General features: G+C 49.7%; 2 protein-coding genes across 2 annotated transcripts in view; one reads left to right on the top strand and one right to left on the bottom strand.

Moving 5' to 3' along the window:
• The first annotated feature begins 628 nt into the window (after positions 1-628).
• LOC119108912 (uncharacterized) lies at positions 629-19559 on the top strand. The gene is made up of 6 exons (XM_037232457.1): positions 629-646; positions 709-1231; positions 2687-2863; positions 3921-4032; positions 7781-7937; positions 19506-19559. The coding sequence occupies exons 1-6, from the start codon at positions 629-631 to the stop codon at positions 19557-19559; spliced, it is 1041 nt and encodes a 346-aa protein (XP_037088352.1).
• A 2551-nt stretch (positions 19560-22110) lies between these two features.
• LOC119108911 (proto-oncogene tyrosine-protein kinase receptor Ret) overlaps positions 22111-26985 on the bottom strand; it is a 92604-nt gene continuing 87729 nt past the window's right edge. Inside the window, exon 17 of the mRNA XM_037232456.1 lies at positions 22111-22127. Within this exon, the coding sequence (XP_037088351.1) occupies positions 22111-22127 (17 nt within the window). The remainder of the gene's footprint in view (positions 22128-26985) is intronic.

Here is a 26985-nt window from a genome sequence, read left to right as displayed (position 1 = left end):
TTTTAAACACCCGTCAAAGTTTTTAGCAGTCCATCGTTTTCTTGGCATATTGAGTCGCACCAATGAATAATTCGCCTAGGGGCGCAGTATTCGGACGGGGGCTTGTTCCAAAGAGTGTGGGGGGGGGGGGACAAGCCTCTGTTTTGAAAAGTCCGTCCATCACGACCGGGCCAACGCCAAATTTTCCCAAAAAGCTTCATGGCTTTGGCCACTCTTCTTTTCCCCCCTCCCGTTTTTACGCATATGTATGCGAAAGTAATTTGTCGCAACATACATCCCTGATCATGTCTGAAAGGCTGAGCTGTACACGGACGCAAGATCACATACTCAGATAAATTGATTGTCGAGGTCACCATGCAGCATGTATTTGCCGTACATAATGTGACGCGTCACTCAGCGGGGCTGGTTGTCTGGCTTCACATGGAGCAAGCTGATCCAGTTATCCACAGAACACACTCGTAGCGACCTCTTGACCCCAGGCAGGGGCAGATCACCATGTTTCATCATATGTCGACCTCCTGTGCCCCACAGATCACGATAACGGTGAACCTGCTGTCCTCGTGTCCGGCGACCGAGCGGCCGCCGCCCGACACCACACCGCTCGCCACGGACGCCCTGCCGCGAACCTATGACGTCACCATCAGCCGTGCGGCGTCGCGGTTCGCCCGCGTGTTCGCCGTTCCCCCCGCGGCCGGCCGCCGGATACAGCTGGTCGACGGCGATTGGCCGGCGTTCGCGGTGACGTCAGACGGCGGACTGGTCTACGTCTGGCGGCCGGACCAGCTCGTGCACGCCCAATCACCCGTCGTGCTGACGCTGGTGACGTCACTGGAGCAGGTCGAAGCCTCGACGCCGCCAGGCGATGAGGCGAGTGCGCCAGTGACGTCGGAGGGACATGCGGAGGGCGTGGTGGTGCCAGAGGACACGGCCGCCTGGACCGGAAATATCACCGTCCTCGTCTGGCTAACGGACGGCGACGACGCCGTGTGTGGAGATGACGTCCAAAGCGGCGCCAAAGCTGGCCGTGAAATGTGCGCCTCAAAATACCGGGAGAACGAATGCACGAGCACGTGCGGCGCCGGCGCCAACGACACGTGCTCATGGCGCCCGGCAGCGAAGCACCTGACGGAGCTATACGGCACGTGCAGCCCGGACCTGGACACGTGTCCGGACGGCACGTGTGACCCGCTGGAGGAGCTCTCGAGCGCCATCTGTCCGCAGGACTGTGCCGGTGAGACTGCCGCGGGCTCAGGCGCTGGGGCACGGCAAGGGCAACATGACTTCTGGAGACACGTTGGGAATCCCCTTCGCCCGGAGTAAGGACGGTGTAGACTGCCCGGAACAACGTTAGACAGCTTTGCTATTTAAGCTCAGCCTTTTTATCTCCAGGTTTAAAGCAGTTCCCACGCTGCCCCCCCCCCTCCCGATCCGTCCAGTGACGTCATCATCAACTCTTTCACCGGCTCTGCAGGCGGCATTTGCGCTTGGCAGCACCGTTAGTGACTTCCCGGGGATTATGCTACGGTAATGATGTGGGCCCCAGATCCTTGTGCATTGATCGTGAGCGCTGAACGCCCTCGATAGCGTCATTACCCCTATGGTAGATGCAGTATTAAGCTCCGCAACTTCGGAACTTGATCATCGGCGGCGCTGGGATGACGTCAATGGTCAATGAAATCTGATTGGTCAGATGATTTCTGGCGAGAGAGGATGGTGGTTCGAAATTCTGAGTAGCTTGATAGCGGGAAAGACACGGAGAATGAATGTCTTTCCCCCAGCGGTGCGTCGCTCATAAGGCAGGGATCAGAGATCGTCAGGCAGGCACTCTGCGATGGCTGTGCTATGGAAGCCCAAAGCTGCAAAACACGCACGGAACCGCGCCATGCCTTCTGGGTCGTCATGCCTATCATGCCTTCTCCGGATATTGCAACCCAACACGACACGACTGGGTTATCATGAACATGAATGTCTCACTGTATCATGAAGGCTACCCTTGGTTTTTCTGCGCTGTTTGTGTGCTGCGCAGCGTCATCCGTTCAGCGGGGCCGCATTTGTCACTGCTGTGCGGTCTAGAGCAACGTGACTCCCAAAGTGGCCAGCAGACTCGGGGGAGGGGGAACACGTGGACAGGGAATCCTACACCACGATCATCATCACGATTTGCTACCACGCGCACAAAGCTCAGCGCTACGCAAACCACGTACGTAGCCACATGTACAAAACACGCATATGACGGAGCTCAAATGTGTCATGTAGCATGTCATTGCAATGATAAATGATTGGAGAATTCCCGCTGCAGGCGACCCGGCCAACGCAAGAGGAAATTGTAGCGCTCTGAGCTCCAGCAGGGTCTGACTAGGCTATCAGTCTAGACAGGTTGTCTAGTATATGAGGTTGGTGGGTAGCACACCACTGCCCTAAGTTGACAGATAGGCTGCCGCCTGGGAAGGGCAGCGCCCATGGCTGACCACTGCGAGGGCAGAAGGCATCCGGCCACCTCTGATGGCACCCCCTTTCCACCCTCTTTCCACACCCTTTCCGTCTCCTACGTACACTTAATGACCATCTCATATCACGCCCCGCACTCGTTGTCGCCGCGGTACAGACGCTCGTGGTGGCTGTCGCACGGCCATCTCCACCTGTCCTCCGGAGTGGGTGTCTACACGGCCGCGCCCTCCGTCGCCAGCGGACAGTCAGGAGGGCATCTTCCTGAGGCTGCCGGCGGCCGGGCGGGGCATCAAGCTCGGCCGGGGCGTCTGCTTCTGTCACTCGGTCGACTCGTGCGTCTGCTCGCCGTCCGACCATCTGCCGCTCGACTCCAATGTCTCCGAACCGGACGGAGGCAGCGGCCACGCACCCCACCGTGAGTGACCTCGGCCTGAAGGCGTGCCCTCTGAACAACCCCTGGCTGTGACCTCTGGCTAAATGTGTGACCTCTGACTAAAGTTGTGACCTCTGACTAGAGGTGTGACCTCTGACTCACAGCTTGACCTCTGAAGGACCTCTGATTGGTGACCTCTGACGGAGGGTTATTCGCCATCACCCCCACCGTTAGTGACCTCTGCCCGGAGGCGTGACCTCGGTCAATCGTCGCCCGGCGGCTGGCCCTCGATCTCCGACCGGTGGCCGCCTCAGACGTGGCGACGTTTGATCTGTTCGACCTTCGACCTTGAGTATGACCCTGAATGCTGATCACCCCGCGGGCAACCTCTGCAAGTTGGCATTCCTATATATGCTTGGAGTGCGTGCCAATTGACTTTGACGTGACTTTGGTCGGTCTTCGGCCGGCCCTGCAACTTGGGATAGCCTTAGACCTGAAGCGCAACCTTCCGTCTTCTGCTCGGGATAAATGTGTCCTCTGCTACTGTCTGATGACATCGCCTATGTGGGACATGTTTCTGCCCATCGTGGATGACCTTTGATGGTGACCTTCTCGGTGGCCTTGCCGTTTGGCCATTGGATTTTCTGGACAACCAAGGGCCGAGCGCCAGAGCGGGCTCCACCTGATTGGTTGGAAGGTGGCGGCGGGTCCCAACAACGGCGGGTCCGACAACAACTCTGCGATTTTGCCGTCAGTTTCGCTGACACCCAATGATCTGATAACTGCGAGGCCGCTTCAAAGCTCCGATGCTGGCGGATAGCTGTGTGACTGATTGATAGCTAGTGGGGTGAATGCTGGCTGTGTAACTGACGGATCATTGCCGGGCTGGCAGGCAACAGTCCGCCTGACTGGCATTGGGCTTGTAAACTGTGCGATCAACTCGTGGTTGAAGGATCGCATGAGCGACAATGCTGACCGGAGAAGCGTTTTGTCGTGCCACAATTTTGACACATGACATGTCAGCACTGAGCAATCTAAGAAGTGGAGTACGCTGGTGCATAACGCAGCATGGTGCGCTGACTTAATCTCCTTCTCCTAGCCGAGCCAGTGGACGGCATGAATTGCGGCACCAGCTGCATCGTCGGCATCACTTTGGGCCTGGTGTTGCTGCTGGCTCTCATCTTCTTTGGGCTCATGGCCTACGACACCAGGTGATACTGCACTCAGTGAAAGTGATCTTTGGATGTTTGAGTGAAAGCGTGTGCATAGATGTATTATTCAACTTGGCTTATGCTGCAATTGCGGTTGTTTTTTAGGAAAAGCTACGCAAGAACTCAACCCAAAAGTTATGTCAAAAGATATTTGCATCACAATTCATTGCACATTTTGAATTGGCTGTAGTTATTTCAAATTCATGCCTATTTTTATAGATCTTCGTCGAAGGCTGGACAATAAACGTTTTCGGTTGTTAAGGAATTAAGCTCAGACGTCCTCTTTTCGCTTTTCAATACTTTTGCACGTTTTCAGGTGGGGTGTGAGTCACTTGATTTCGATCCCTGACGTTTTCCAGAATAACTTCCGAAGGGTGCACCGTAGTGACGCTAAACAATGTATATCAGTAAGCACTTCAACAGCTGATCTTCTGGCATGCAAGCTAAATGTTCCGGATAAGCTCGCTGCTCTGTAACAATTCAAAGGCAGGTCATGGCTGTCAGCGAGGTATTTTCTAGGGAATCTTTCAAGCTGATGCTACGGCAAAGTGTTTGATAAAATGATGAACTTTGAGGTGGCTTGTTAAACAGTCAGACAACTGATATTATAATTGCGACTAATACCACTGACTTTGGGTAAGACATGAAGTTCACATCAAAGTAAATACCTAACTGATTTTTTAAACTGAAATCCTTGATTTATAGGGTTCTTGCAGATGCTCATTTATAACTCCTTGGTCATAATGATGTCCATGACTTCCTAATTTTGACTTTATAAAGCTCAGATGCAATCAACAACCTAGAACGACGTCAATCGACCTTTTGCTTCAAACAACATGCTCTTTAGGATAGATCTCAGCGCTGGTTGTAACTTCAAATTGAAAATCATGCTAGGGGACTTTGGTCGTTTTTACCCTTTAAGGGTCAAATAAGGTCCCTGATCTCCTATGAAAATGAATGACCGTTTACTTAGAAACTTACCTAAGTTCAGCTGGTTGCTTGAGATGTCGATAACTAGGCGGCATTTCGGATAGTGAGTTCGTGTTTCACCTCGTTTGACCTTATTTAACCCGGATATCATAACCAAGGGACATAAAAATATATCGTACGTGAGTTAAGATAGAGTCATACGGTCCTATGTGAATTTGGTGTGCCTAGCTGTATTAGCTTTTGAGATCAGGGGTATGAGATGTGATCCCCACCGAGCGCGTCCCTTTCAATCGGCAAATAGTGCGCAAGCTTAGGAATATTTGATCCATTGAACAATGCCATAACCATGTCATGAAGGCAAGAGATTGCCGGTCTGTAAGGCAACACACGACATAAACCAACACACCGAAACATCAAATATTCTCTGGCAGGTTTGCCAATTGTTTTCCCCCAAAGCTTCCGACCTTTGCTCTGATCACCGTCGCCTTTCTGTTGCGATCACCGTCGTCAATAGAATTTGGATAACACGCTAGCGATCCCCTTCTTCACTGGTATGAAATTTTACCCCAAAATATCCGTTTTAATCGCATATTAGCGTTGCGTTATGATGTCCGTGGCTTAAAGCTTGTTCCATCAGTTACAGCTTCGCGGGCACGACGTTACATCCGTGGGCTGTTGGGTACCTCAATTTGTTTGCGCCGAGTCTTGCTGGTATCGGGTAACCTACGTTCCCCACAGCGGTCATCAATAGACTCGGGTGACCGCTGTAAAGCTCTGATATCACTGTTCGAGCACGTAACTGATACGTGATCATCTGGCCAGCGTACACTACCATGTGATCACTGATGACCCTGCTGAGCTCCCTCACCCTGGTCCAGCCTGTGCTCACCTCTGTAAGTCGCAGCCCACCGCTGTAGGTGGCAGCTCACCGCTGTAGGTCGCAGCTCACCGCTGTAGGTCACCACTCACTTCTGTAGGTCACAGCTCACCGTTGTAGGTCGCAGCTCACCGCTGTAGGTCGCTGCTCACCTCTCCGCTGATCTCTTCCCACATGTCGCGACCGTTCCGACCGCAGCTGTTCCCAGCTGATCCCTGCTGCGCTGATGCATACTGACCTTTCCTGACTCCGATCACCCCCTCTTGATTCTGTTAATTCGTTCTGGATGCCGTGTTAAGATGTAGTCTGAGCCCCTTCAGCAAGAGTTTAACTGTATCAACGTGTCACAATGCTCAGCGCAGCCTCAGCCCAATGCTGTCCGACCACTGACACCGTATAACCTTTAGCGCGGTTGTTGTCACCGGCCACAAGACGCCACAGTCAAGGGAAAATAGAGGGTGCACTCCACATTTGTAGGCCTTGTTTAAGTAAAAAGTCATTCTGAAAAGAATTTGATGCGGTTCATAGCCCAAGCCTTCTCAAGACCTATAACCCCCTAGTGCCTGAGCTAATCGCCCGCGAAGTTCTGCAGACTAGTTCGTGCAGACGTCAAGGTCATTCAGGCATCCATGATGTCATAACAACATCAGCCAAATTCTGACACCTCATTGGCCATGCGGTGTTCAAGGCCAAGACGAATGTAAGCGACGCACCATTCAGATCTGGCGTTTGTGAGCACGATTTTCAGATATGATGCATGCGCATTGGCTCTCAGTCACTGTCAAACATGCTGTGCAAGCTTCATTTACGAGCTTGGTTGTGTAGTTGTTTGGGTTCGAGCCCTTTCGACCAGAAATGGTCATTTCAGGGTTATGGGATGAGGGAAAGTGGTTAGCGGTGGGGCAGGCTTGCATGCGTCTGGGGGGCCAACCCTCGTACACGTGCGCTGGATACCCGGCCGGGGTCCGCCTTCTCACGGGGCTCCCTTCCCATTCGCGGTTGGTGCATGCGGCCTGCCCGGACAAGCGGGATGTCGCGAGGGTGCAGGATGAAGTAAGATGATAAGTAAGTAGATGAAGTAAGTAAGATAAGATGATAAGAAGTTTAAATGAATGCCATTCACAAATCACGCTTTTTGCCACATATTATAAAAAAGTCGGACACAGTTGCTAGTTGTTACGGAAATAAGGCCTCCAATGGAATAACTTAAGAATAACTCCATAACTGAACATTCAAACACAAGCAAGTACCTTAAATTAACGGTTAAATACGCAAAAAGATCACACGAACTGGCTAAAACACGAACACAACGATATTTGGTTACAAACAAACGCCTCCCGCATCACCACGGCCACCAGTCAGGAGACTGAAGTGAGAGTAATGGTGGGAATTTCTTACGGCTAGTTTGACGGCACCGAAACATTAAACGAACGTTTCAAGACGCAATCAAAGAATGACATATGAAACAAGTGTATTTATCAAATAGAGGAAGTGTGTTGACAGCAGCTGTCTTTTTCACCTAGAAGTATGCCAGTAGCTATAAATGGGCTTATTTCATCACATCTGATGTTTCCTGCACTATCTTCAGATGTGGAGCATCGCATTTAAAACGACTCTAACACATCTCGTGATTCCGGACACAAAGTCCCGTGCCCCCAGTCCTGTGGTAACGGCTGGATTGTCCTTATGTTGCTTATTGATTTGAATACTAGCCCAAACTGACCTTCCAATGTCAATCAACGACAATCATAACAGACTTCCTTGGTCTTGCTGACCTAAGATGACCCCTGCTGACCTTGCATTGCTTTGATGACCACTTACGACCCATGATTATCACAACCCATCCATCATCGCCGCTGCTGCGCCCGTTGGTAGGGTGCTGACCTAGCTGACCCAGCTGACCCGTCTGACCTAGCTGACCCAGCTGACCCGGCCGCATAGGTGCGGCCGACCGAAGAAGCTGCAGAAGGACCCGCTCGCCGCCGGCATCTCGCTCTCGCTTATCACTGCCGACATGGACATGACTGTCAACCCGCCCGCCGGCCTGACGGCCAGCGCGCAGTACTCCGTCACCACCCAGTTGCTGGAGGCCATACCGGTGAGTGGGCGCGTTGTCAGAGGCTGGACCGGCCGCCAACGCCGTCGGGCGGCGGCATGGGCGGTTCCAGGGTTGGGTTTTGGAGCGCTCTGGATAGTTTTGTTGGGGGTGGGGTTGGTAGGGAGCGGGGGAATGCTGTCGGATTGGCGTCGCTGAGTTGGGTGGCAGCATTCCGGCCGCCGTTCCCGGATGGGACAGAGCCATTGCACTTACACAATACTGCATGTCACACTTTGACGCGCAGTCTCGCTCGCCGCCGTCCAATGATGTTGATTCCGTGTCAAAGATTAACATCTGACAGTCAAACTAAGGCAAATCGAATGTACATTTGGAATGGAAGGGAAAAATTAAAGCCAGGAGGCGTCCTCACATAGCTTTATTTCCTGGGTGCATCGATGACTTATTGTAAGCAGGAATTAACCAGTGGCGTAACGGTAAAGATACACACACACACACACACACACACACACACACACACACACACACACACACACACACACACACACACACACACACACACACACACACACACACACACACCACACACACACACACACACACACACACACACACACACACACACACACACACACACACACACACACACACGCACGTGCGCGCACACGCACCAGCACACACACACACGCAAGCACGCACACTCACGCATGCATGCATGCACGCACACTTTCAGAGTTATCACATAGTTACACATAGTTTTTACACATAAATATGTGTTAGCTGTATTTAACGGGCTCAATGTATAATGCTGCTGGAAATTTATGGTATGTGATACTCACGTCTTGCCACATGTAGGGGTTATTTCATTATATAGGACAGCCTTTGCATACCTGCGTCAGATAGCGTATGCCAGTTTGTAAAGGGCCTTAACCAACAGGTCAAGCTCGGGTGAGAAGTGAAGTTTGGATATGGCGTTGCAGTGAAGTTTGGCCTTCCTGCAGTCAGCTGTTTTTGCCGTCACGTGCTCTAAGCAAAACATTCCTTTTAAAAAACCCGTTCTCAGGTCTTCTTTAAATGAAACAAAATCATCGGCTGACATTTTATTGTATATTTACCCCGCAAATTACATAACACAGCGAGAAAAAAACATCCACGGTTATCCTTTGCTGGCGGGATGGTTGTTCTACTGTTTTAAGCAGATTTGTCCACAGGCTCGCTGTCTTTTCTGTTCTCCATGAATCTGCCTCTCCACTCTCGTGGCAGATTTCTCCGAGGATTTGAGTCAACTATGTTTGAAGGGCGAACATGATGATTGACCAATGGGGAAGGCTGCTTAAAGGGGCGGGGTGTGAACAACCCTTCGCCCGCTCTTTCGGCACCCTTTTCTCCCGCTCCACGTCCATCAGCCACGTCTCTGGGGTCTTGTCAAAAGTACATCATTGTGTGGTCCTGACAGACAGCACCACAAACTCTAAAGACGAGAGTTTCTCGCAGTCTCATATTTTCTGATGGTACCACCATCTTTGTCTGCCTTATAACGGATGTGGTACCACGAATGTGTGTGTCATATGGCGCACGACCACCATATGTGTCCGCCATGTCACGGATGTTCGTCGCTTTATTGGACAACTGCACGTGCTTTAATGAAAATGACGTTCATTCATTCAAAACCTGAAAAGCACGGTAAGCGTGTTCTAGATATAGAGCATTGAGCCCGCGGTTAGATTCCTCTGAGCACATTGTCACTCATCTGCTGTTTGTAAACTGATCTTGCTTGTAACCTTGTGAACTTGTAACCCTGCGACATACACGTTTCCCTGAAGCGCTTTACGATCAATGGCAATCGTTTATTTTTTGGTTGCGCTTCGTGGCGTGCGCGTGAACTGGAGTACCGTCAGTGGTCCAACGACACAATGCGGCGTGCGTTTGAACTGACATACCGTCAGTGGTCCAACGACCCAATGTGGCGTGCGTGTGAACTGGCGTACCGCCAGTGGTCCAACGACCAGCGGACATCGGTACCAAGCAGAGAACGTAGCTAATCATAATGGCGAGAATAAATGATGCGGTTCGGTCGTCACCGCTATTTATCAATCTGTTGTGATTGACCAATGAGGCACCTAATGCGGTATCAGGTGAGCGAGGTGATATCGGAGAAGAGGTTATCAATTGTGTTCATGTAGTGGCGCAACAATATCATCTAATGGAGCCGGATACATTTGGGAACCCATACAGACGGGCATGATATACGCCTCATAATGGCAGCCTTTTGCGGAAACTGAGCATACGGAGGTTCAGCGATATTGCCTCTGCGCACGAATTTCACCAATAACGTCGTCTGAAAACTGACAGGTTATGAGCCTGACCTTGCAATTTCGGTCGGCAAAATCGATGAGTGTGATGCATAACGTTTTGTGGCGTTTGTGACTGATTACTTGGAAACCATTTGCATTTTGGGTGAAGTCGGCCCCAATGAACTGAGCTACACACACACCTGTAGTGCCAATCGGTCTATGTCTCTCGGCTTAGGACACAGACCGTTGCATCACCAATGTGTGTCTGTCGAGGACAATGAGTGTAATATGAACTCGTTTAAGGTCTAGAGAAATATACTTGAGTGAAAGAGCAAAAAGATATACTACGAGTCGGTTATATCTGGCGTTCGTGAGCATAATTTCCAGAGATGACGCCGGTCAATTGGCTCTCAACCAAATTTGTGCACGCCTTGCAAGATTCCAACACGAATGACGTGGTTTTGCTCCATCATACAGGAAGTTATACATTCTTTTTGATTATTAAGGAGATGAGATTTGTATTGGAGTAACACAAGAAAAGTGCTTCGACAGAGAATGCCAATACGGGCCCCACCACAGAAAGCACCTTAAACTCACGAATAGATACGCAAGAACACCACGAGCAAGGGCTAAAACACGAGCACCCATCAGCATTTGGCTCATTACACATCCAACACCGCCGCGACCACCTCTCAGAAGGTGGCAGGACTTCACCTGAGTGCTGTCATGCAACAATGACACATTGACTGTGACGTAATGTGACGTAATGACGTAATGACGACTGACACAAACAATGACGTGTTGAGGAGCACATTTATGAGACAGAGAAATGTTGTCGTTGATAGCGGTCTTTTCCACTTAAAATTATACCAATAGTTATGAGCGAGCTTCTTTTAGCCTGTCTGATGGTTTTTCAGTAGGTTTAGATATGGAAAATTCCCTTCAACTTGGGCTTTAACACGCGGTCGGATGGATGGGTCAAATTGTCCCTTAGCGGATCGTTTGATCTAAAAGCTAGATGTAACTTGTATGGTCGCTGACCAATGGCAGGTCAAAGTTAAGCCATGACTATAAGGAAAGGGCATTTCTAGGGAATCGTCCCATGTAACGCAACAACGGAGAGTTAGAAACGGCCATAAGAAGTACAGCCAATGTGATGAATGTATGGTCAGGTATGGAGGTCAAAGCGAGGTAAAAATTAATCTGCTTTTGTTTTCATATAGATGAGAAAATACTGATAGCATTATTCCTCTTGGAATAAACATGAAAATGGAGAGATTTATGTGATATTTCAGTACAAGTCTGTATCAAAACGAATATAAGGAGTAAATCCAAAATTGCCCGCCGATCCTACTAAGATTTTTAGTTTTTGTTTTGTTAACCAGGGAGCCACAATCTTAACAAGTCACCAAACTCAGTGGATCAAACCAGGAGCAATTGCCATTCATTTCTATGATACAGTGGACATGAAACTAAGGATTGGAAAACTCGAACTATGAGACCATGTAACCAAACAATGAAAAAATAAGGGGATAACAACTAGAAAGCTGTATTCCTACTTAGGAGGTCCTCCCTCAAGCTGAATAAAAAAAATCTCGCCTCTAGGCTGGTTATGTTTGGTATGCCTGTATCTGATAGTTTTATTAGTTTAGTCTCAACCATCATTCACTGTTTGATGGCAAGCAAATGATACTTAAGTGCAAATGAGCTAACGAACCAACAACTGATGAAGGCCTTGCTGCATTGCATTCTTTGTTTTACGTGGTGTATCGCATTTCAAGCTATATTGCAGCCACTTCTAAGAGATGTTGGTCCAGGTGACAATTTAGACAGTTCCAGATTTCGTCGGTGACAGGAGAGGAGCTTTTTTACTCCTGAGAGGATCGCATCGACCATCACTCCATCCTTTCAAGGCGAACGTTGAACGTACTATTCCGCATTTATGCGGGATTTTGAGCTTAGGTAGCCTTTTTATGATGATTCCCTGCATTTCACGGCCATGGCCCGGGTGGCCGCCTAGATGCTCTTCAATCGGGTGGGGGTCAATTTAGCCCCACTGAAGTCTCGGGAACTAAGAAAGTTAGAAGCGCGAAATTGACAGGGTGTGTTCACTTGTAGATGAACTCATTTAGGTCATATTTCAGGTTTTGTAGGTCATGACTTTCGGGTTAAGTAAGGTAAAACAAGATCAAATTCCGGTTCAGTCTCCAAAGTGCTCCCAGAGCCTAAATAATTGTTTCTAAGCACAAGGTCACATGCTCATTAAAGGCCAGTGACCTTGCTCCAACTTTTGAAGGTCATGGTGACCAAAACCATACAAGATTGCTCTCAATTTTGCATTTGAACAAGCGATAAAGATTAAGCTAGGCAGTATGTTTCTAAGAACAAAGTGTTGATCTGGGCCATTTTAAGTCAATGACCTATTCTCATCTTTAAGGAGCCAAGGAAGATGCATAAGGCGGTTCCTGCTATCAATAAATTCGAAATGAGGACCACAAACTGTTCCATACAGCAACCCCTAGAGTAATAAAACAGGTTGGTTTTTACCTTGGCCTGACCTTCATACCTAACCTTAGGTCAATGTGATGTGTTCATTTAATATTTGTGTTGCCTAAAAAAACATATCAGAGGCGTCTGGCTTTGTCTAACACTCCATTGCTACATCAGATTGAACGATTCCCCAGAGATTGACTTCGCTGAAACCATGGCCTGTCTTTGACTTGCCATAAGTCAGCGATTTGACAAGGTATATACCACTTTATGAAACCAAACCATTCGCTATTCAATTGTCTACAGCTATGCAAAATTTGGCGTTGCTGAACCGCACCGTTCGGAAACCATTCTGGAAAAACCTTGGGAGGATCAATTTGACCGCCACCCGAGCGCGTGCTAAGGATGTTACCCCCCTTGCTTCTGAGCTTGATACACGTGAACGGGTGCGTCATATGACGCCCCACGTGAGTGAAAGCTGCTTAGATATGTATGACGTCATATTAATTGTCACTTGGGCACCCCACCTCAATTCGTGATTGCAGTGATGCAGAACCAACTGACCCCTACCACAAAAGGGGATTGGCCAATAAACATATTTTGCTGATGAGTGCTTGCCTCCATCACTAACTACGTTTCGACATAAAAACACAGCCATTTGGACAGCTGCTGATGATTGACTAACTTAAGATAGAACTAAGAATAGCGCTGTAACCAAACATGCTAATGCAAGAAAGGAAGATCGTGGCACTTCTATGGATCATGGTCGCAGTGGCGGACATACGTCATAGTCACGAGGTGATCAGGCACGAATGCTGTCAGTATGCATAAATGTTTGCAATAATTGTGGCGCGCGGCGTCAGCATTTGTTAACCTTTGCATTGATTAAACATGTGCTTCGCTAAGCCAGCTGATATGTCGCTGATAAACGCAGCCTTGGACGAAAAAGACATCCAAGTAAACAACGCTTTCCAAAGCTAAAGCGCCTTTCCAACAGAGGCACTATGCTTAACGCCAAAGGGGATAAATCAAAGCCAGAGTGCAGAGTTTGGTTTGACTCGCAATTAAAGGCTTCATATTTGCGTCGTTATTTCCCCGGATAGTTTCAATTTCTTATACCATGTATTACACCATGATTTTTGTCTCATGGTATTAAGCTGGGGATGTTTCTCAACACACACACGCGTATATATATATATATATATATATATATATATATATATATATATACATATATATATATATATATATATATATATATATATATATATGTGTGTATATATATATGTATATATATTTACATACATCTTGCGTTGAAGTGGCTAATTTAAATCAAATTTCTAAGCTTTTCCAACAGATTTTTGAGAAAAACGTTATTGCCGGTCAGATAGGCCCGGATAGACCTATGCGTAAAAAGTGTAAAAAAGGTGAGTCGCTCCCTTCAACACGCGCTTGGGTGGAGGGGGGTCATATTACCACCACCCCCCCCCCCTTCGAAGGTTTTTCCAGAATGGTTTCCGAACGGCGTGGTGCAGCGGCACCAAATTTTGCATAGCTGTAGACAATTTAATAGTAAATCATTTAGCGTTACAAACTTAGATGTACCTTGCAAGGTCGCTGACCTATGGCAGGTCAAAGCCAGGCTATGTTTTCAGAGAAGTCACTTTATAGGAAATCATTCAATCTGATGCAACAACGGAGTCTTATACGAAGCCATACACCTCTGAGATGCTTTCTTAGGCAACAACAATATTGAATGAGCAAATTGAGCCGAACTAAGGTCATGTATAAAGGCCAGGCCAAGGTCAAATCAACCTGTTGTATTGCCCTAGGGTTTGCTGTATGGGATAATTTCTGTTGCTCATTTCGAATTGATTGATAGCAGGAACCGCATTATACATCTTCCATGGACTTTTTAAAGATGAGAATAGGTCATTGACCTAAAATTACCCAGGTCGACATTTTGTTTTTAGAAACATTCTTCCTAGCGTAATCCTTGTCGCTTATTTAAATGCAAAACTGAGAGCAGTCTTGTATGATTTTGGTCACCATGACCTTTAAAAGTTCAAGCAAGGTCACTGACCTCAAATGAGAATGTGCCATTTTGCTTGGAAACTGCTATCTAAGTTCAACGGGCACTTTGGAGACAAACCTGAAATTTTGCCTTGTTTGACCTTATTTGATCCAAAGCCTAGGAGCCTCAAACTTTGACCTAAGTGAGTTCACGTACAGGTCAACACACCCTGTTAAGTTGGTGTCTCTAGCTCCCTTGGTTCCAGAGATCTCAGCAGAGGTCAAAATGACTCCCCACCCGGGAGAAAGACATCTAGCCGGCCACCCGGGCTCGCGCTAAAGGGTGGGCTGGACGCCGGGAAAAGAGCGCCTCGGAGCCACGGTCGCCAGCGGGACGAGGGCGACTGCACCGCAGGGCACATCTGTCCAGCGGCACAGTCTAACAGGCCAGGCGGCCGGGGCAACTCGGGTCCGACTGCCCGGTGAAACGAACTTGTCAATATTATTAAAAACTGAGCATGTGAACTCAACTGGCCAACTTGCGATACCATGCAGTTACTCGGCGGTGCAATAACTGCACCAGCCGGTGTCACGGGGCGGGCTCACTGGGGCCCGTCGGGAGAGCACGGCTCCTTCCAACACAGGTCACCCAGCCAATTACATCGGGTAAGAAAACACCGGTACAAACAGGGGAAAAAAACTGATGTTGAGAAATTTGGGTAATATGCGTGACCGGTATGCGATACAACCGGTTTGGATAACAAATTTTGGGGGGTAAAAAATACAAACCGATACACACATGCCCCGTCACTGATGATATTTTTGCAACGTGGCTGCCGGTACCGCGCTACCATGGCTGGTGGCACCGCGCCTGTTCACGCTACCAGTCAACTATGGTGCTGCGTCAGTCACGGCATCATGTGTGTAGCCATTGCTCTAAAAAGCACAAGCTCACTCATTAGTTGATATAGTCCTTATAGTCATGGAGCGTTTGTATGGCGCCGGGGTCACCGCCAGGGGTCGCTGCAGCGTAAGGCATAGTTCACGTGTAATACAGCTTCGCGTGGCAAGGTGGGGCTATTGCTTTGTGTGTGACCTATAAGCGGTCATATGCGCGTAATTTTTAGCCTTTTCATGTGTATTTTTGTATACATTTTCATAACGGAAAGAGACAAAGCTGTTGCTACTGCAAAAAAGTCAGGCTGTTCATGCGCCCACGCAATAGGGTGATACAAGCCAAGGGCTGCTGAAAAAAGCAACCACTCACATCGGCGGACTACGGTCGGGGGGGGGGGGGGGTGACTATTATCACTTGCGCCCGGTTAAATCGTCAACATATGTTCAAAAAGGCCGTCAGAACCACTGCCCGTAGTGGCTCTGATGTTGCTTTGATGGCGCCGAAGTTGCCAATACGGCGTCCGCCGGTAGTTCCCGCTCATCCGCCGAGGGAAAATACTGGAGCAAGCTGGCAAGATTTGCCGACACACACCAATGGAGTACACTTTCCTCGATGTATTTGACACCTAAAAAGTCGTGCAAATCCACCGGAAATCCACTGAAAATGACGTGTGCGCTGCTTCATTTGTTGCGTTGGGATGGTTTGGATTGGCTCCATTCCGGTCGGCACTGCCAACCTCGCCCGAGAACGAACGCCGCGTATGCAAACCATGCCCAACCATGGTAATGCAAACCACGCGCGGATGCTGGGAGCGCTTCTGCGGCAGGGTGCCTGCCGTTTAAATAGCCGGAAATAGCCGGAAAACGACCCGAAAACGGACTGTGCGGCGGCTCCGATGGCTGGGATATGGCGATCCTGGCCGCGGTTAGTATGCAGGCGGCCTCTGGTTCGACGCTGCGGGCCGAGGTCGGTGCTGCCGGCCGCTCCCGGATCTCACGCGCGGCACCGCACTGCTGGGGGAGGGGAGGGGAGGGCAAGGGGTAGAGGGACGGGTGGGACGGGAGAGAGGGAGAGAGGGAGAGAGGTAGAGAGGAAGAGGAAGAGGAAGAGGAAGAGAGAGAGAGAAAGAAAGAAAGAAAGAGAGAGAGAGAGAGAGAGAGAGAGAGAGAGAGAGAGAGAGAGAGAGAGAGAGAGAGAGAGAGAGAGAGAGAGAGAGAGAGAGAGAGAGAGAGAGAGAGAGAGAGAGAGAGAGAGAGAGAGAGAGAGGGAAGAAGGGTAGAGGATAAAGAGAAGAGCTGGGAACGGGCAGTGACAGAAAACACAATGGGAAGGGAGAAGTACTTAGAGAGGGGGCAAGAAAACGACAAGAGGGCAGGGGAAAGAGAGACAAGGAAATGCAGGTAGTGGTTGAACGATTAGTGGATGATTCGGAGAGGGAAGAAAAGATAGAAGAAGAGGCCAAGAATGTGGAAAGGAACGTGCGAATGGGTCAAAGTTGCGTTGGAATGAAGGGGAAAAAACCAGAAAGGGAAAAAATAGTTTGTTGATGACGGCAAGAGATGTAATATGGTTTTCAGCCGAAGCCTTGAGATCTGGAGTTATATTACCTGTGTAACTGAATAACATGTTGTATATGCTGCTGTGAGTAAAATGCCCTGTAAGCAAATCAAACATTTTTCTCAGAAATCGATAGGGACAGAAATATGGTTGCCAGCCCTGTTATGGTATTAAGGGATCGAGAAAGGGCTGTAGAGCTGTACTGCGGAAATCAGTTAGGTACACATGCACGAACAAATCAAAAGGACCAGGACATTACACCAGACAGGCTGCGAGGAAATAGATGTAATATTACACCAGACATGCTGTGAGGACATCTATGTAATATTACACCAGACAGGCTGTGAGGACATGGATGGAATATTACATCAGACAGACTGTGAGGACACGAGTGCAATATGACACCAGGCAGGCTATGAGGACCCGAGTATAATATCACATCAGACAGGCTGTGAGGACACGAGTGCAATATGACACCAGGCAGGCTATGAGGACCCGAGTATAATATCACACCAGACGGGCTGTGAGGACATGAGTGTAATATTGTACCAGACACACTGTGGGGACGTGAGTGTAATATAAATGTACACATGGTATAAATGTACGAATATGACATCACACCACATGTGAGAACAGGCTTGTGTCGAACCCAGCACGCTTTCCTTTGTGCGCTGTCACTGATAACATATTTGTGTTGCCTTGTAACAACTGGAATGCAACCCAAACGCTAACACTGTCAGAATAAAGCTTGGATTTTTCTTTTGACGCAAGATTTCCACGAATATCAGCCATTCATCTAGCGGTGCGTAGGATGTTAACGATCACCGGCCGTACGCCCTAGCACCCCTGCAATACGGAGCGCGACAGCCCTGGGTCTGTCACCCACCACAACAGCCCTGGGTCTGTCACACCACCACAACAGCCCTGGGTCTGTCACACCGCCACCAACAGCCCTGAGTCTGTGACACCGCCGCAACACCGCCCTGGGTCTGTCACACCACCCCACAACAGCTCTGGGTCTGTCACACCCCACAAACACACAGCCCTAGTCTGTACACAAACCGCCACAACAGCCCTGGTCTGTCACACCGCACACCGCCACAACAGCCCTGGGTCTGTCACCGCCAAACGACATGGGCACCGCCACACAGCCCTGGGTCCGTCCACACAGCTCATCAAGAGCCCTGGGTCTGTCACACCGCCACAACAGCCCTGGGTCTGTCACACCGCCACAAGAGCCCTGGGTCCGTCACACCGCATGAACCATCTCTGGAACTCGTTGGTTGATCTCTAGTGGATCTCTGGGGATCTCTGGTAGATCTCTGATGGATCTCTCCATGGATCGCCTGCCATATATCCGTCTGTCAGCTGTCAGTTGGACACTTCCTCGTCGCGCACGTCCGCTTGTCTTTTTGATGACGTGTGTTGATGACGTGTTTTGATTAAGTGTATGGGTTTTTTTGTGTGGCCTATCCGCAGCCCCCGTGAGCAGGACCTCCATCCGACGCGTGTGTTGGGTGCTATTCCAGTGATCGAGTGGTGGTTTATATATATATATATATATATATATATATAGATATGTTTATATATTTATATATTTATATATGTATGCATATATAACAATCATTGCTTCGCGGTGGCATCTACTAGATTGTTGCCATAAGTACCTGAGTGGCTTGGATGGATGGGCGAGAGTGTGAACATACGGCGGTTTGCTGTTGATACGGCCCGTCTAATCGGGGCGAAGTCGCGTTCCGTGCGCGGCCGCAGTCTGCAGTCAGCCAGTCAGTCTGCAGTCAGTCAGTCAGTCTGCACAGTCAGCCAGTCAGTCTGCACAGTCAGCCAGTCAGTCTGCACAGTCAGCCAGTCAGTCTGCACAGTCAGTCAGTCTGCGCAGTCAGTCAATCTGCAGTCAGTCAGTCAGTCTGCAGTCAGTCAGTCAGTCTGGTGGCCGAGCGGTCGTCGTCCCCGGGCTCGTCTCCGCCGGAAGTCTCATCACACCGGCTCCGGGGCGCCAGCCGAGCGTAGCGCCCCCGCCAGCCGCGCCCGGCGGCATGGTGACGTCACGACAGGCTATCAGTGACGTCAATAGTTGCCGCGTGCCGCCACTTGGCTAGAAAATTGTTCGCCGCTTGCGGCCAGGAATAGGCTTGATAAGCGGGTTAACTTTGCGGGCCGTGGGTGGCAGGACTTTGTCGTGGCTCCCTCTCCAGGTGTTAATACGACCTCGCGGCGGAAGGAGCGCAAACTCGAGTCAGTGATAACAGGCGTTTTGACAAAGATACCAGGAAGTGTTTGCTTGTGGTAGAACGCTTTAATGATATGAGAATGATAAGAAAGCGCGTGTGGCCGTTGCAGATGCCTTGCATCCGCCACCCCATCCTCATCCGGCCTCGCTACATCCCGTATTGAGGTGCTGGTCTCAGCCTCAGCCTCAGCCGCGGTAATCTGGGGGTTACATTTCGTAAGGAATTCGCACAGGCGGTCATTGCGGCAGGCTTTGTTTTCTGGACCGTGCACGCTGTCCGCTTCAGTGAATAAGCCAAGCGTCTGTTCTGGTGCCGGATGTGGGACTTCTGGAGCCACGAACGGTCGAGTCTGAGCGGCCGGGGATGTTCACAATTGGAGAACCATCAGCCACGTGGGATCGGCGACGACACCGGCCATGCTGTGGCTGTTGGCTTATTGTTCACCCGGTCAGGGCACCCACCGTCGTTGGTTACTAATGCTACAGAGTCTACTGTAGTGGCCTTACAGGCTTCTGCAGAGGTTTCAGAGGTCCCAGGTGGCGCTCCAGAGCCATAACGTTATGACAGGAGCAACAGAGCGACGGAACAGGCTCGTGTAATAATCAGGAACGGCAGAGCGACGTGACAGGCTCATGTGATAATCTCGTCAGCTTTTTCTTGCCCACGCAACGGCGTCTAGGCTATTTGTGCCGATAGGGAAGCGTCCGTCTGAATAGGTCATGGTGGGGCGTGGGGTCTAAAGCAGGTCATACTCATGGCACTGAGTCTGAATAGGTCATGCTCAGAGCATTGCGTCAAGAGTAGGCGATACTCAGGGCGTGGGGTCTAGATTGGGTGATACTCAGGGGCGTGTGGTCTAGAGTAGGTGATACTCAGGGCATGGGGTCTAGAGTGGGTGATACTCAGGGCGTGGGATCTAGAGTGGATGATACTCAGGGCGTAGGGTCTAGAGTGGGTGATACTCGGGGAGTGTGGTCTAGAGGAGGCTATGCTTAGGGCGTGGGGTCTAGAGTGATGCTCTGCGTTGTCTGAATACGTGGATCCAGGGTCATCTGAGTTGTCATTCTCAAATCTTCTCAAACCATCAGCGCATTTTTCGGAAAATTCCAATCCCGCTTACAACATATCCTGCAGCTCAAAAGCAGGACGCAAGTTAACACAAATGTCAACAGTAGCAAGCAAATCCGCATAAGCTCGCTGTTTTTGGAGCAATATTGTAATATTTAACTTGTCCGAGCCATTTGGTTGTGCAAGGACGGAGCCGGAATTTTCTGCCGGAGCATAGGGACGGAGCCCTATGAGAGTTCACGCAGGTGTTTATTCATGCTTGTCATAGGCCATTCACTGTGCTAGAAGAACAGCTGTGGGACCGGATTAGTGGTGCCGTGCAGGGCCCCTCTATTGCCTGCCCCTGACCCTTAACAAGCCTTAAATCCAATCCCGATCTGTGTCGTCCGAACATCGCTCCGTAAGTCCAGAGCTTGAGAACAGTCCAGCCCATCGCTTGATTAATCCAAATCGCCATTCGGGCAGTGAAAAAGGCAACTACAACCTTACCTTTTTTGCGCTCAAAACGTTTCATGACTCAGTGTGTGGCCCACATGTTTAATTTACTTTGGTGAAATATTGGTGGCCCTAACTCTCTAGTGCCGCCGGACGCGCCCCTCCCCTCCTCCTCCTCCTCCTCCTCCTCCTCCTCCTCCTCCTCCTCCTCCTCTTCCTCCCCCTGACTGCGCCTGTGTCAGCCGCCGGATGCGCCTCCCCCTCCTCCTCCCCCTCCTCCCCCTGAATGCGCCTGTGCCAGCTATCAGCGGCGCAGGCGGCCGTTTGGGTTCGACCCGGCACGAGCTGGCGACCCGTCCCTCCCGATTAGGCCAGATCAGCGCATAATGCGCCCATCCGTCTCCGTCAGGCGTCTCCGGAAGCGATGCTTTCTCTGAACGCCACCAGTCTCGGCGCCGCCCGAAGTACTGGTGAGATTGGGGCGTCTTCAGAAGGGATGATCGTTTTGCCCAAACGCATGTGAAGCCGTAAAGTTTCGACACGTCTAGTTTTTGGTGTATGTATTCCTCTAGGTGTAAAAATGTGCTACCAAGCTACCAAATTAGAGAAGCTGTCCTACTCCGCTTTCAGGCGACTATTGCTATAAACACAAAATTGGCACACACGATGAAGACACATTAAACACCGAAGTGACCTGCACGGATGCGTAGGCGCTGTCGACGCAGCAGTCAAGCGGAACAGGACCAGAACAAGTCAACAAGCCGCAAAATACGCATCCAAAAGAGACGTTTATTTCAGCGTTCGCCAATGACAGAACGAACCTCGACTCTCAGCTGCCCCCGCCCCGCCTCCTCTTTCCATCCAGCACTGGCCGGGGTCGTCATCGCTGGACATGTATCACCGGTGTTCACCTGGCTGTGGAACACTGCAGATCAGGCTTGTCATCGCTCCACGTGCATCACCGGTGTTCACTTGGCCGTGGAACACTGCAGGCCAGGGTCGTCATCGCTGGACATGTATCACCGGTGTTCACCTGGCTGTGGAACACTGCAGGCCGGGGCCGTCATCGCTGGACATATATCACCGGTGTTCACCTGGCTGTGGAACACTGCAGGCCAGGGTCGTCATCGCTGGACATATATCACCGGTGTTCACCGGCTGTGGAACACTGCAGGCCGGGGTCGTCATCGCTGGACATATATCACCGGTGTTCACCGGCTGTGGAACACTGCAGGCCGGGGCCGTCATCGCTGGACATATATCACCGGTGTTCACCTGGCTGTGGAACACTGCAGGCCAGGGTCGTCATCGCTGGACATATATCACCGGTGTTCACCGGCTGTGGAACACTGCAAGCCGGGGTCGTCATCGCTGGACATATATCACCGGTGTTCACCGGCTGTGGAACACTGCAGGCCGGGGTCGTCATCGCTGCACATGTATCACCGGTGTTCACCTGGCTGTGGAACACTGCACGGCGATCTACGGCCGGGGCGGGCGGCGGGTGACCGACGCTTTCGTGAACCGTGCGCGGCTGGCGGGCGCTGTTACATAAAGGGATCCATGGATCATAAATATGTGCTAAATACATAAAAAATACACACCATCGTACTGTTGATTAAACAAGAAACACGCCATTTTAGGTGTTGTGTAACTGCAAGGATATGACGTAGTAAATGTGATAACATAAAGCATAAAGTTTGATGCGGAGGAAAATTTTACTTTTGACGGGCAAAGTGGCGTCAATTATTGAGCTGACAACACCACGCTTATTGCCAACATTGAGCTATCGTTGACACAAACAATCCACTGATGTTGTCCGCGTGGCTGTATCTTTCGTGGTTTGGAAACAGCAGGGAGAGGGGAACAGGGTGGGGGGGGGGGGGGGCATCGCCATCCCCCCTGTCTGTTCACATGTGAAAACGGCACTTGTTAACCATTTCGTGCTGTCTTTCAAGCCAACGGTCATTTTCATGTGCACTGATCCCGCAAGCAGTAAACTAACAACTTCAGTTTGCAGGGTTTGTAGTTTTCTATTCAGTTCGGAGGAGGGGATCCAACACCCCCTCCCACACGCTTGGATCCTAGCCTTCCTAACTTTGCAAAGTGAGTTGGCCAGATTCGAGGAAAATGTGTTTGGTGACTTTTTCAGGCCTCGTACATATACAGTGCTCAGCCCCCGAACCCATTTTAAGAAATTACGCGCCCCTGCCAGGAAATCTGTATCTTGTGGCATCACGAACGCTGCGACCTGTTGTGGCGCGTAATAGACACTCAAACACAGACGCAAATGTCGCACACATGAGGCTTAGTGCGGGCTGAACAACGGTATTCCATGGGCACCGCTGGATTCATACCAACGCTAGGTCACCGAACCGCGGCAGCCGTGTGAAAACTCCTTTTGTGAAACTACTTTTGTGGAGGATGGAATCAGATTTCTGCGCTCATAATCTGTGAAAGGTTGTTTTTGACAAGTCATTTAGATGTCACTACGTGTTATTTTGTCTTTACTCCCTTTAATGCTTCTCACCATAGTTGACGGTGATAGGCTAGGAAGAATGCCTTTCGTGTCAAACTCCAAGCACTTATCGTGAGTGATCCGGTGGTGATAATCTGACGAAAGCGCCAATAGTCAAAAGTATTTCTAGTTTGACTATGTACTATCCACAATATGTCACCTAGTCTGGCATCGTTGCCTTCTGATCTTCGAGCTGATGTATACAACTCCTACGATTACTCCGTCACTAGCTGACGCTATCTATAACACGCGCTCGGGTGGGGGTCAAATTGGCTCCCTCAAGGTTTTTCACGCCATTTCGTATCACAAATTTTGATGTACCTTGTAAGGTCACTGGCCTATGGCAAGTCGAATGCAGTCCATGGTTTCAGCGAAGTCAGTTTCTAGGGAATCGTTCGATCTGATCCAAAAACAGAGTGCTAGACAAAGCCATACGCATTCGAAATACTTTCTTAGGCAACATAAACACTGAATGGGCCCGTTGCGTTGACTTAAGGTAAGGTGTGACGGTCAGACCAGGGTCAAAACCATCCTGTTTTGATGTTCTAGGGCTTGCCGTATGGGAAAGTTTCTGGTGCTCATTGATTATTTATTGATAGGCAGGATCGCATTTTACGCCTTCCATGTACTTTTTAAAGTTCAGAATAGGTCACTGGCCTAGAATGACTCAGGTCATCACTTTGGTTTTTGGAACATACTGCTTTGTTTGTTTAATAAAACACAATTTTGTTTGTTTGTTTGTTGAATTAAGCTTTGTTGTTTATTCATATGCAAAACTGAAAGCAGTCTCGTATGATTTCGGTCCCCGACCCTGAACAGGACAAGCAAGATCACTGACCCTTAATGGGGATGTGACATTTTGCTTAAAGCAGTTATCTAGGTTCAAGGTACCCTTTGGAGACCAACCTGGAATTTTAACTTGGTTGACCTTTTTTGATCCGAAGGTCATGGCGTAGCAACCTGAAATTTTGACCTAGGGAAGTTTACATACACGTAAACACACCCTGTAAATGTGATATCCCTAGCTGTCTTAGTTTCTGAGATCTCAGGAGGGGTCAACATAACCCTCCACCCCCTCCCCCCACCCGAGCGAAGGGTATCTAACCGGCCACTCGGGAGCGCGTTAATTCTGATTTCATCACCATTATTCACGTTTGGTATTTCGTAGGCCCAGCAGGCCAGTGAGACAAATTCCCTCAGTTGGTGGCTTTGCAACATATTTTTTCTCCGAGTGGCGTTTTTTGATCTAAAGGAATGAATACGCATGCAGACCAAGGGTTGACCGCAATGTTGTGGACCATACAGAAGCCCCTTTTGTGAGCAAAGAACCCACCGTAACGTCATTAGGAGTCAACCGTTGGGAGTCACTTAAGATCAACCATGCCGTTATCATTGCAATGTCTCTAAACGTGTTACCCCATATCCACTTAAATAACATCATTGATGATACGCTTTCAGAGTTTTTAATACTTGCCGTCCGATGAAGGCTTTCTTGGCTTTAAATCCCAGGCTGAAGTATGACAATAATGGGCCCTGGTACTGTGGACCCTGGATCTGTTATTTTCGACGTAACTGATTTGTAACACTGTTAGACAAATATGTTTTTGTCGAGTTTGGTGTGGCCGTGAGCTTATCAGCAAGAAGTCTTCACAAGCATGTTTAAAAAAAAATTGCCCAGAATTTCTGGCCGAAAATCACACTAAATCTGTGCTGCTTAAACATAAACGCTACAATCTTTTCGAAAGTTTTAAACAGCTTTGCACCGTAATCCGTCATGAGCATAGCTATTGCGCGCCATGCCATCGGCACTGACCAGGGGACGGAACTTTATAAAAGCATCACGGGGGAGGCAAACCCATGCGTGCCAGTAGGTGGCAACCCAGGCCCTATCCCAGGCCCTTCGAAATTATTTTGTATTGCGTTGGGTTCGACGTGTTATTTGGGAATGTTTGCCGACGTTGTGGACCGTGCCCTCCTCAAAGGGCTGCAAAGTTGAGTTTGGGTGACCCCGCCCTGGGGCTGCCCCGATGGATTTGCAACTTTTGGGAAGGTCATGAACGACGCATACAGGTCACCAGGGCGCATAACGTAAGTTATGGGATAGATGAATGCCACTGCAGTGGAGTGCGAAGTGGATTTAGACAGTTCGAATTCCAAAAGTGCAATTGGTTCACCCTCAACGCAATGTCTTCCCCCCACGACAGAACTAAGGCTTTTTCAGATTGTGTGGCGTCACCTTCCCCACCGTCTAGACGCGCCACTGCAACTTGTCTAACAAAAAGTGAAGTTACCAGATGGCCTGGACTGTAAGTCACCAGATCAGATTAAAGCGGATCCAAGCCTAGAAATTCCCAGTTCTTAATTTTCAAAATTTACCTCTACTTGTATTTGCACCACGTGACCGGCGGTGAAGCCGCAATCTGTAAAGAGCTTAAGTGGCCTTAGATCAGGTACACACTGCACGGGTTCGAACTATGTGTGCCGAAAACTAGCAAGCGCGCGTCCGGAAGTGATCGTACGCAGCACGCGAGCGCGAGCGCGATACCACCCGGAGCTGTGGTGTTTTGGGAGTGGTGAGAGCGACAGACCAGAGGCCAATCAGCGCCCAGAGCCCCATCAAGCGGCCTCTTGGCTCGGCACGGCAGCTGCCCCCACCTTGTTAAAGCCCCGTGTGGAGTGCGTCACGCCTCTGATGGCTTTTCCGAGTCTCAGTCTCAGCAAAGGACTGCGGAAAATCTGTTGCGGTAGGTGTCAGAACAAGCCCCTATAGCCTCCCGCCCCCCAGCAGCGTGTGTGTGCGCATGAGTGTGTGTGTGTGCGTACGTGTGTGTGTTTGTGTGTGTGCGCGCGTGTGCGTGTGCGTGTGCGAGTGCGCGTGCGTGTGCGTGTCGTGTGCGTGTGCGTGTGCGTGTGCGTGTGCGTGTGCGTGTGTGCGTGTGCGTGTGCGTGTGCGTGTTTGCGTGTGCGTGTGCGTGTGCGTGTGCTGTGCGTATGCGTGTGCGTGTGCTTGTGCGTGTGCGTGTACGTGTGTTTTGCATGTATATGAGCAGGTTTGTGTGTCTGTGTTTTTGTATGTTTGTAAGTCCTTTTTTCATGCATTGACAATGACAGCATATTTGCTATTGACCTTTTTAGGATTGGATTTAATCGCCCAAACTGAATTATTAAATTGTTAGGCCATTGACATTTTCAAGCATGGGGAATCATCTCACTTTCAACAGGCGTGACTGATTTTGTTTTTTTCAACTTACGATGGTTAGTCCAAGCCGTGAGTGCCACGACAAATATAAAATCCAGAGACTGGGATGCTATCCAATTCGAATGTAAAGACCATCCTCCAAGAAACCGAGAAACCAAGAAACCAAGAAATCAACCAGAGACTAAGAACTGCTCACGCCCGGCGAATGGACACAACACACAAGGAACTGCGTTCAATGGTAATGGCAGAAACCAGAAAGTTATCACCTGTGAGCCCAGCTTTCAGAGGAATTTGGACCAGGAGCTTCTGTGTTCGGTCAAGATCGGAGTCCGGCTGGTCTCGGCCGGGCGATAGCTGGATATATTCGGA

This window comes from Pollicipes pollicipes, unplaced genomic scaffold (genome assembly GCF_011947565.3).
Source record: "Pollicipes pollicipes isolate AB1234 unplaced genomic scaffold, Ppol_2.1 Scaffold_7050;HRSCAF=8361_pilon_pilon_pilon, whole genome shotgun sequence".
Classification (NCBI taxonomy): Eukaryota; Metazoa; Arthropoda; class Thecostraca; order Pollicipedomorpha; family Pollicipedidae; genus Pollicipes; species Pollicipes pollicipes.
This window is presented reverse-complemented; position numbering and strand designations above follow the sequence as displayed.

Bases quoted from the DNA above. Each gene is read 5' to 3' on its own strand.
- LOC119108912 (XM_037232457.1), top strand. The intron at 4,033-7,780 runs GTGATACTGCAC...CCGGCCGCATAG, and splicing joins CTCATGGCCTACGACACCAG to GTGCGGCCGACCGAAGAAGC. The intron at 7,938-19,505 runs GTGAGTGGGCGC...TGGCCGTTGCAG, and splicing joins AGTTGCTGGAGGCCATACCG to ATGCCTTGCATCCGCCACCC.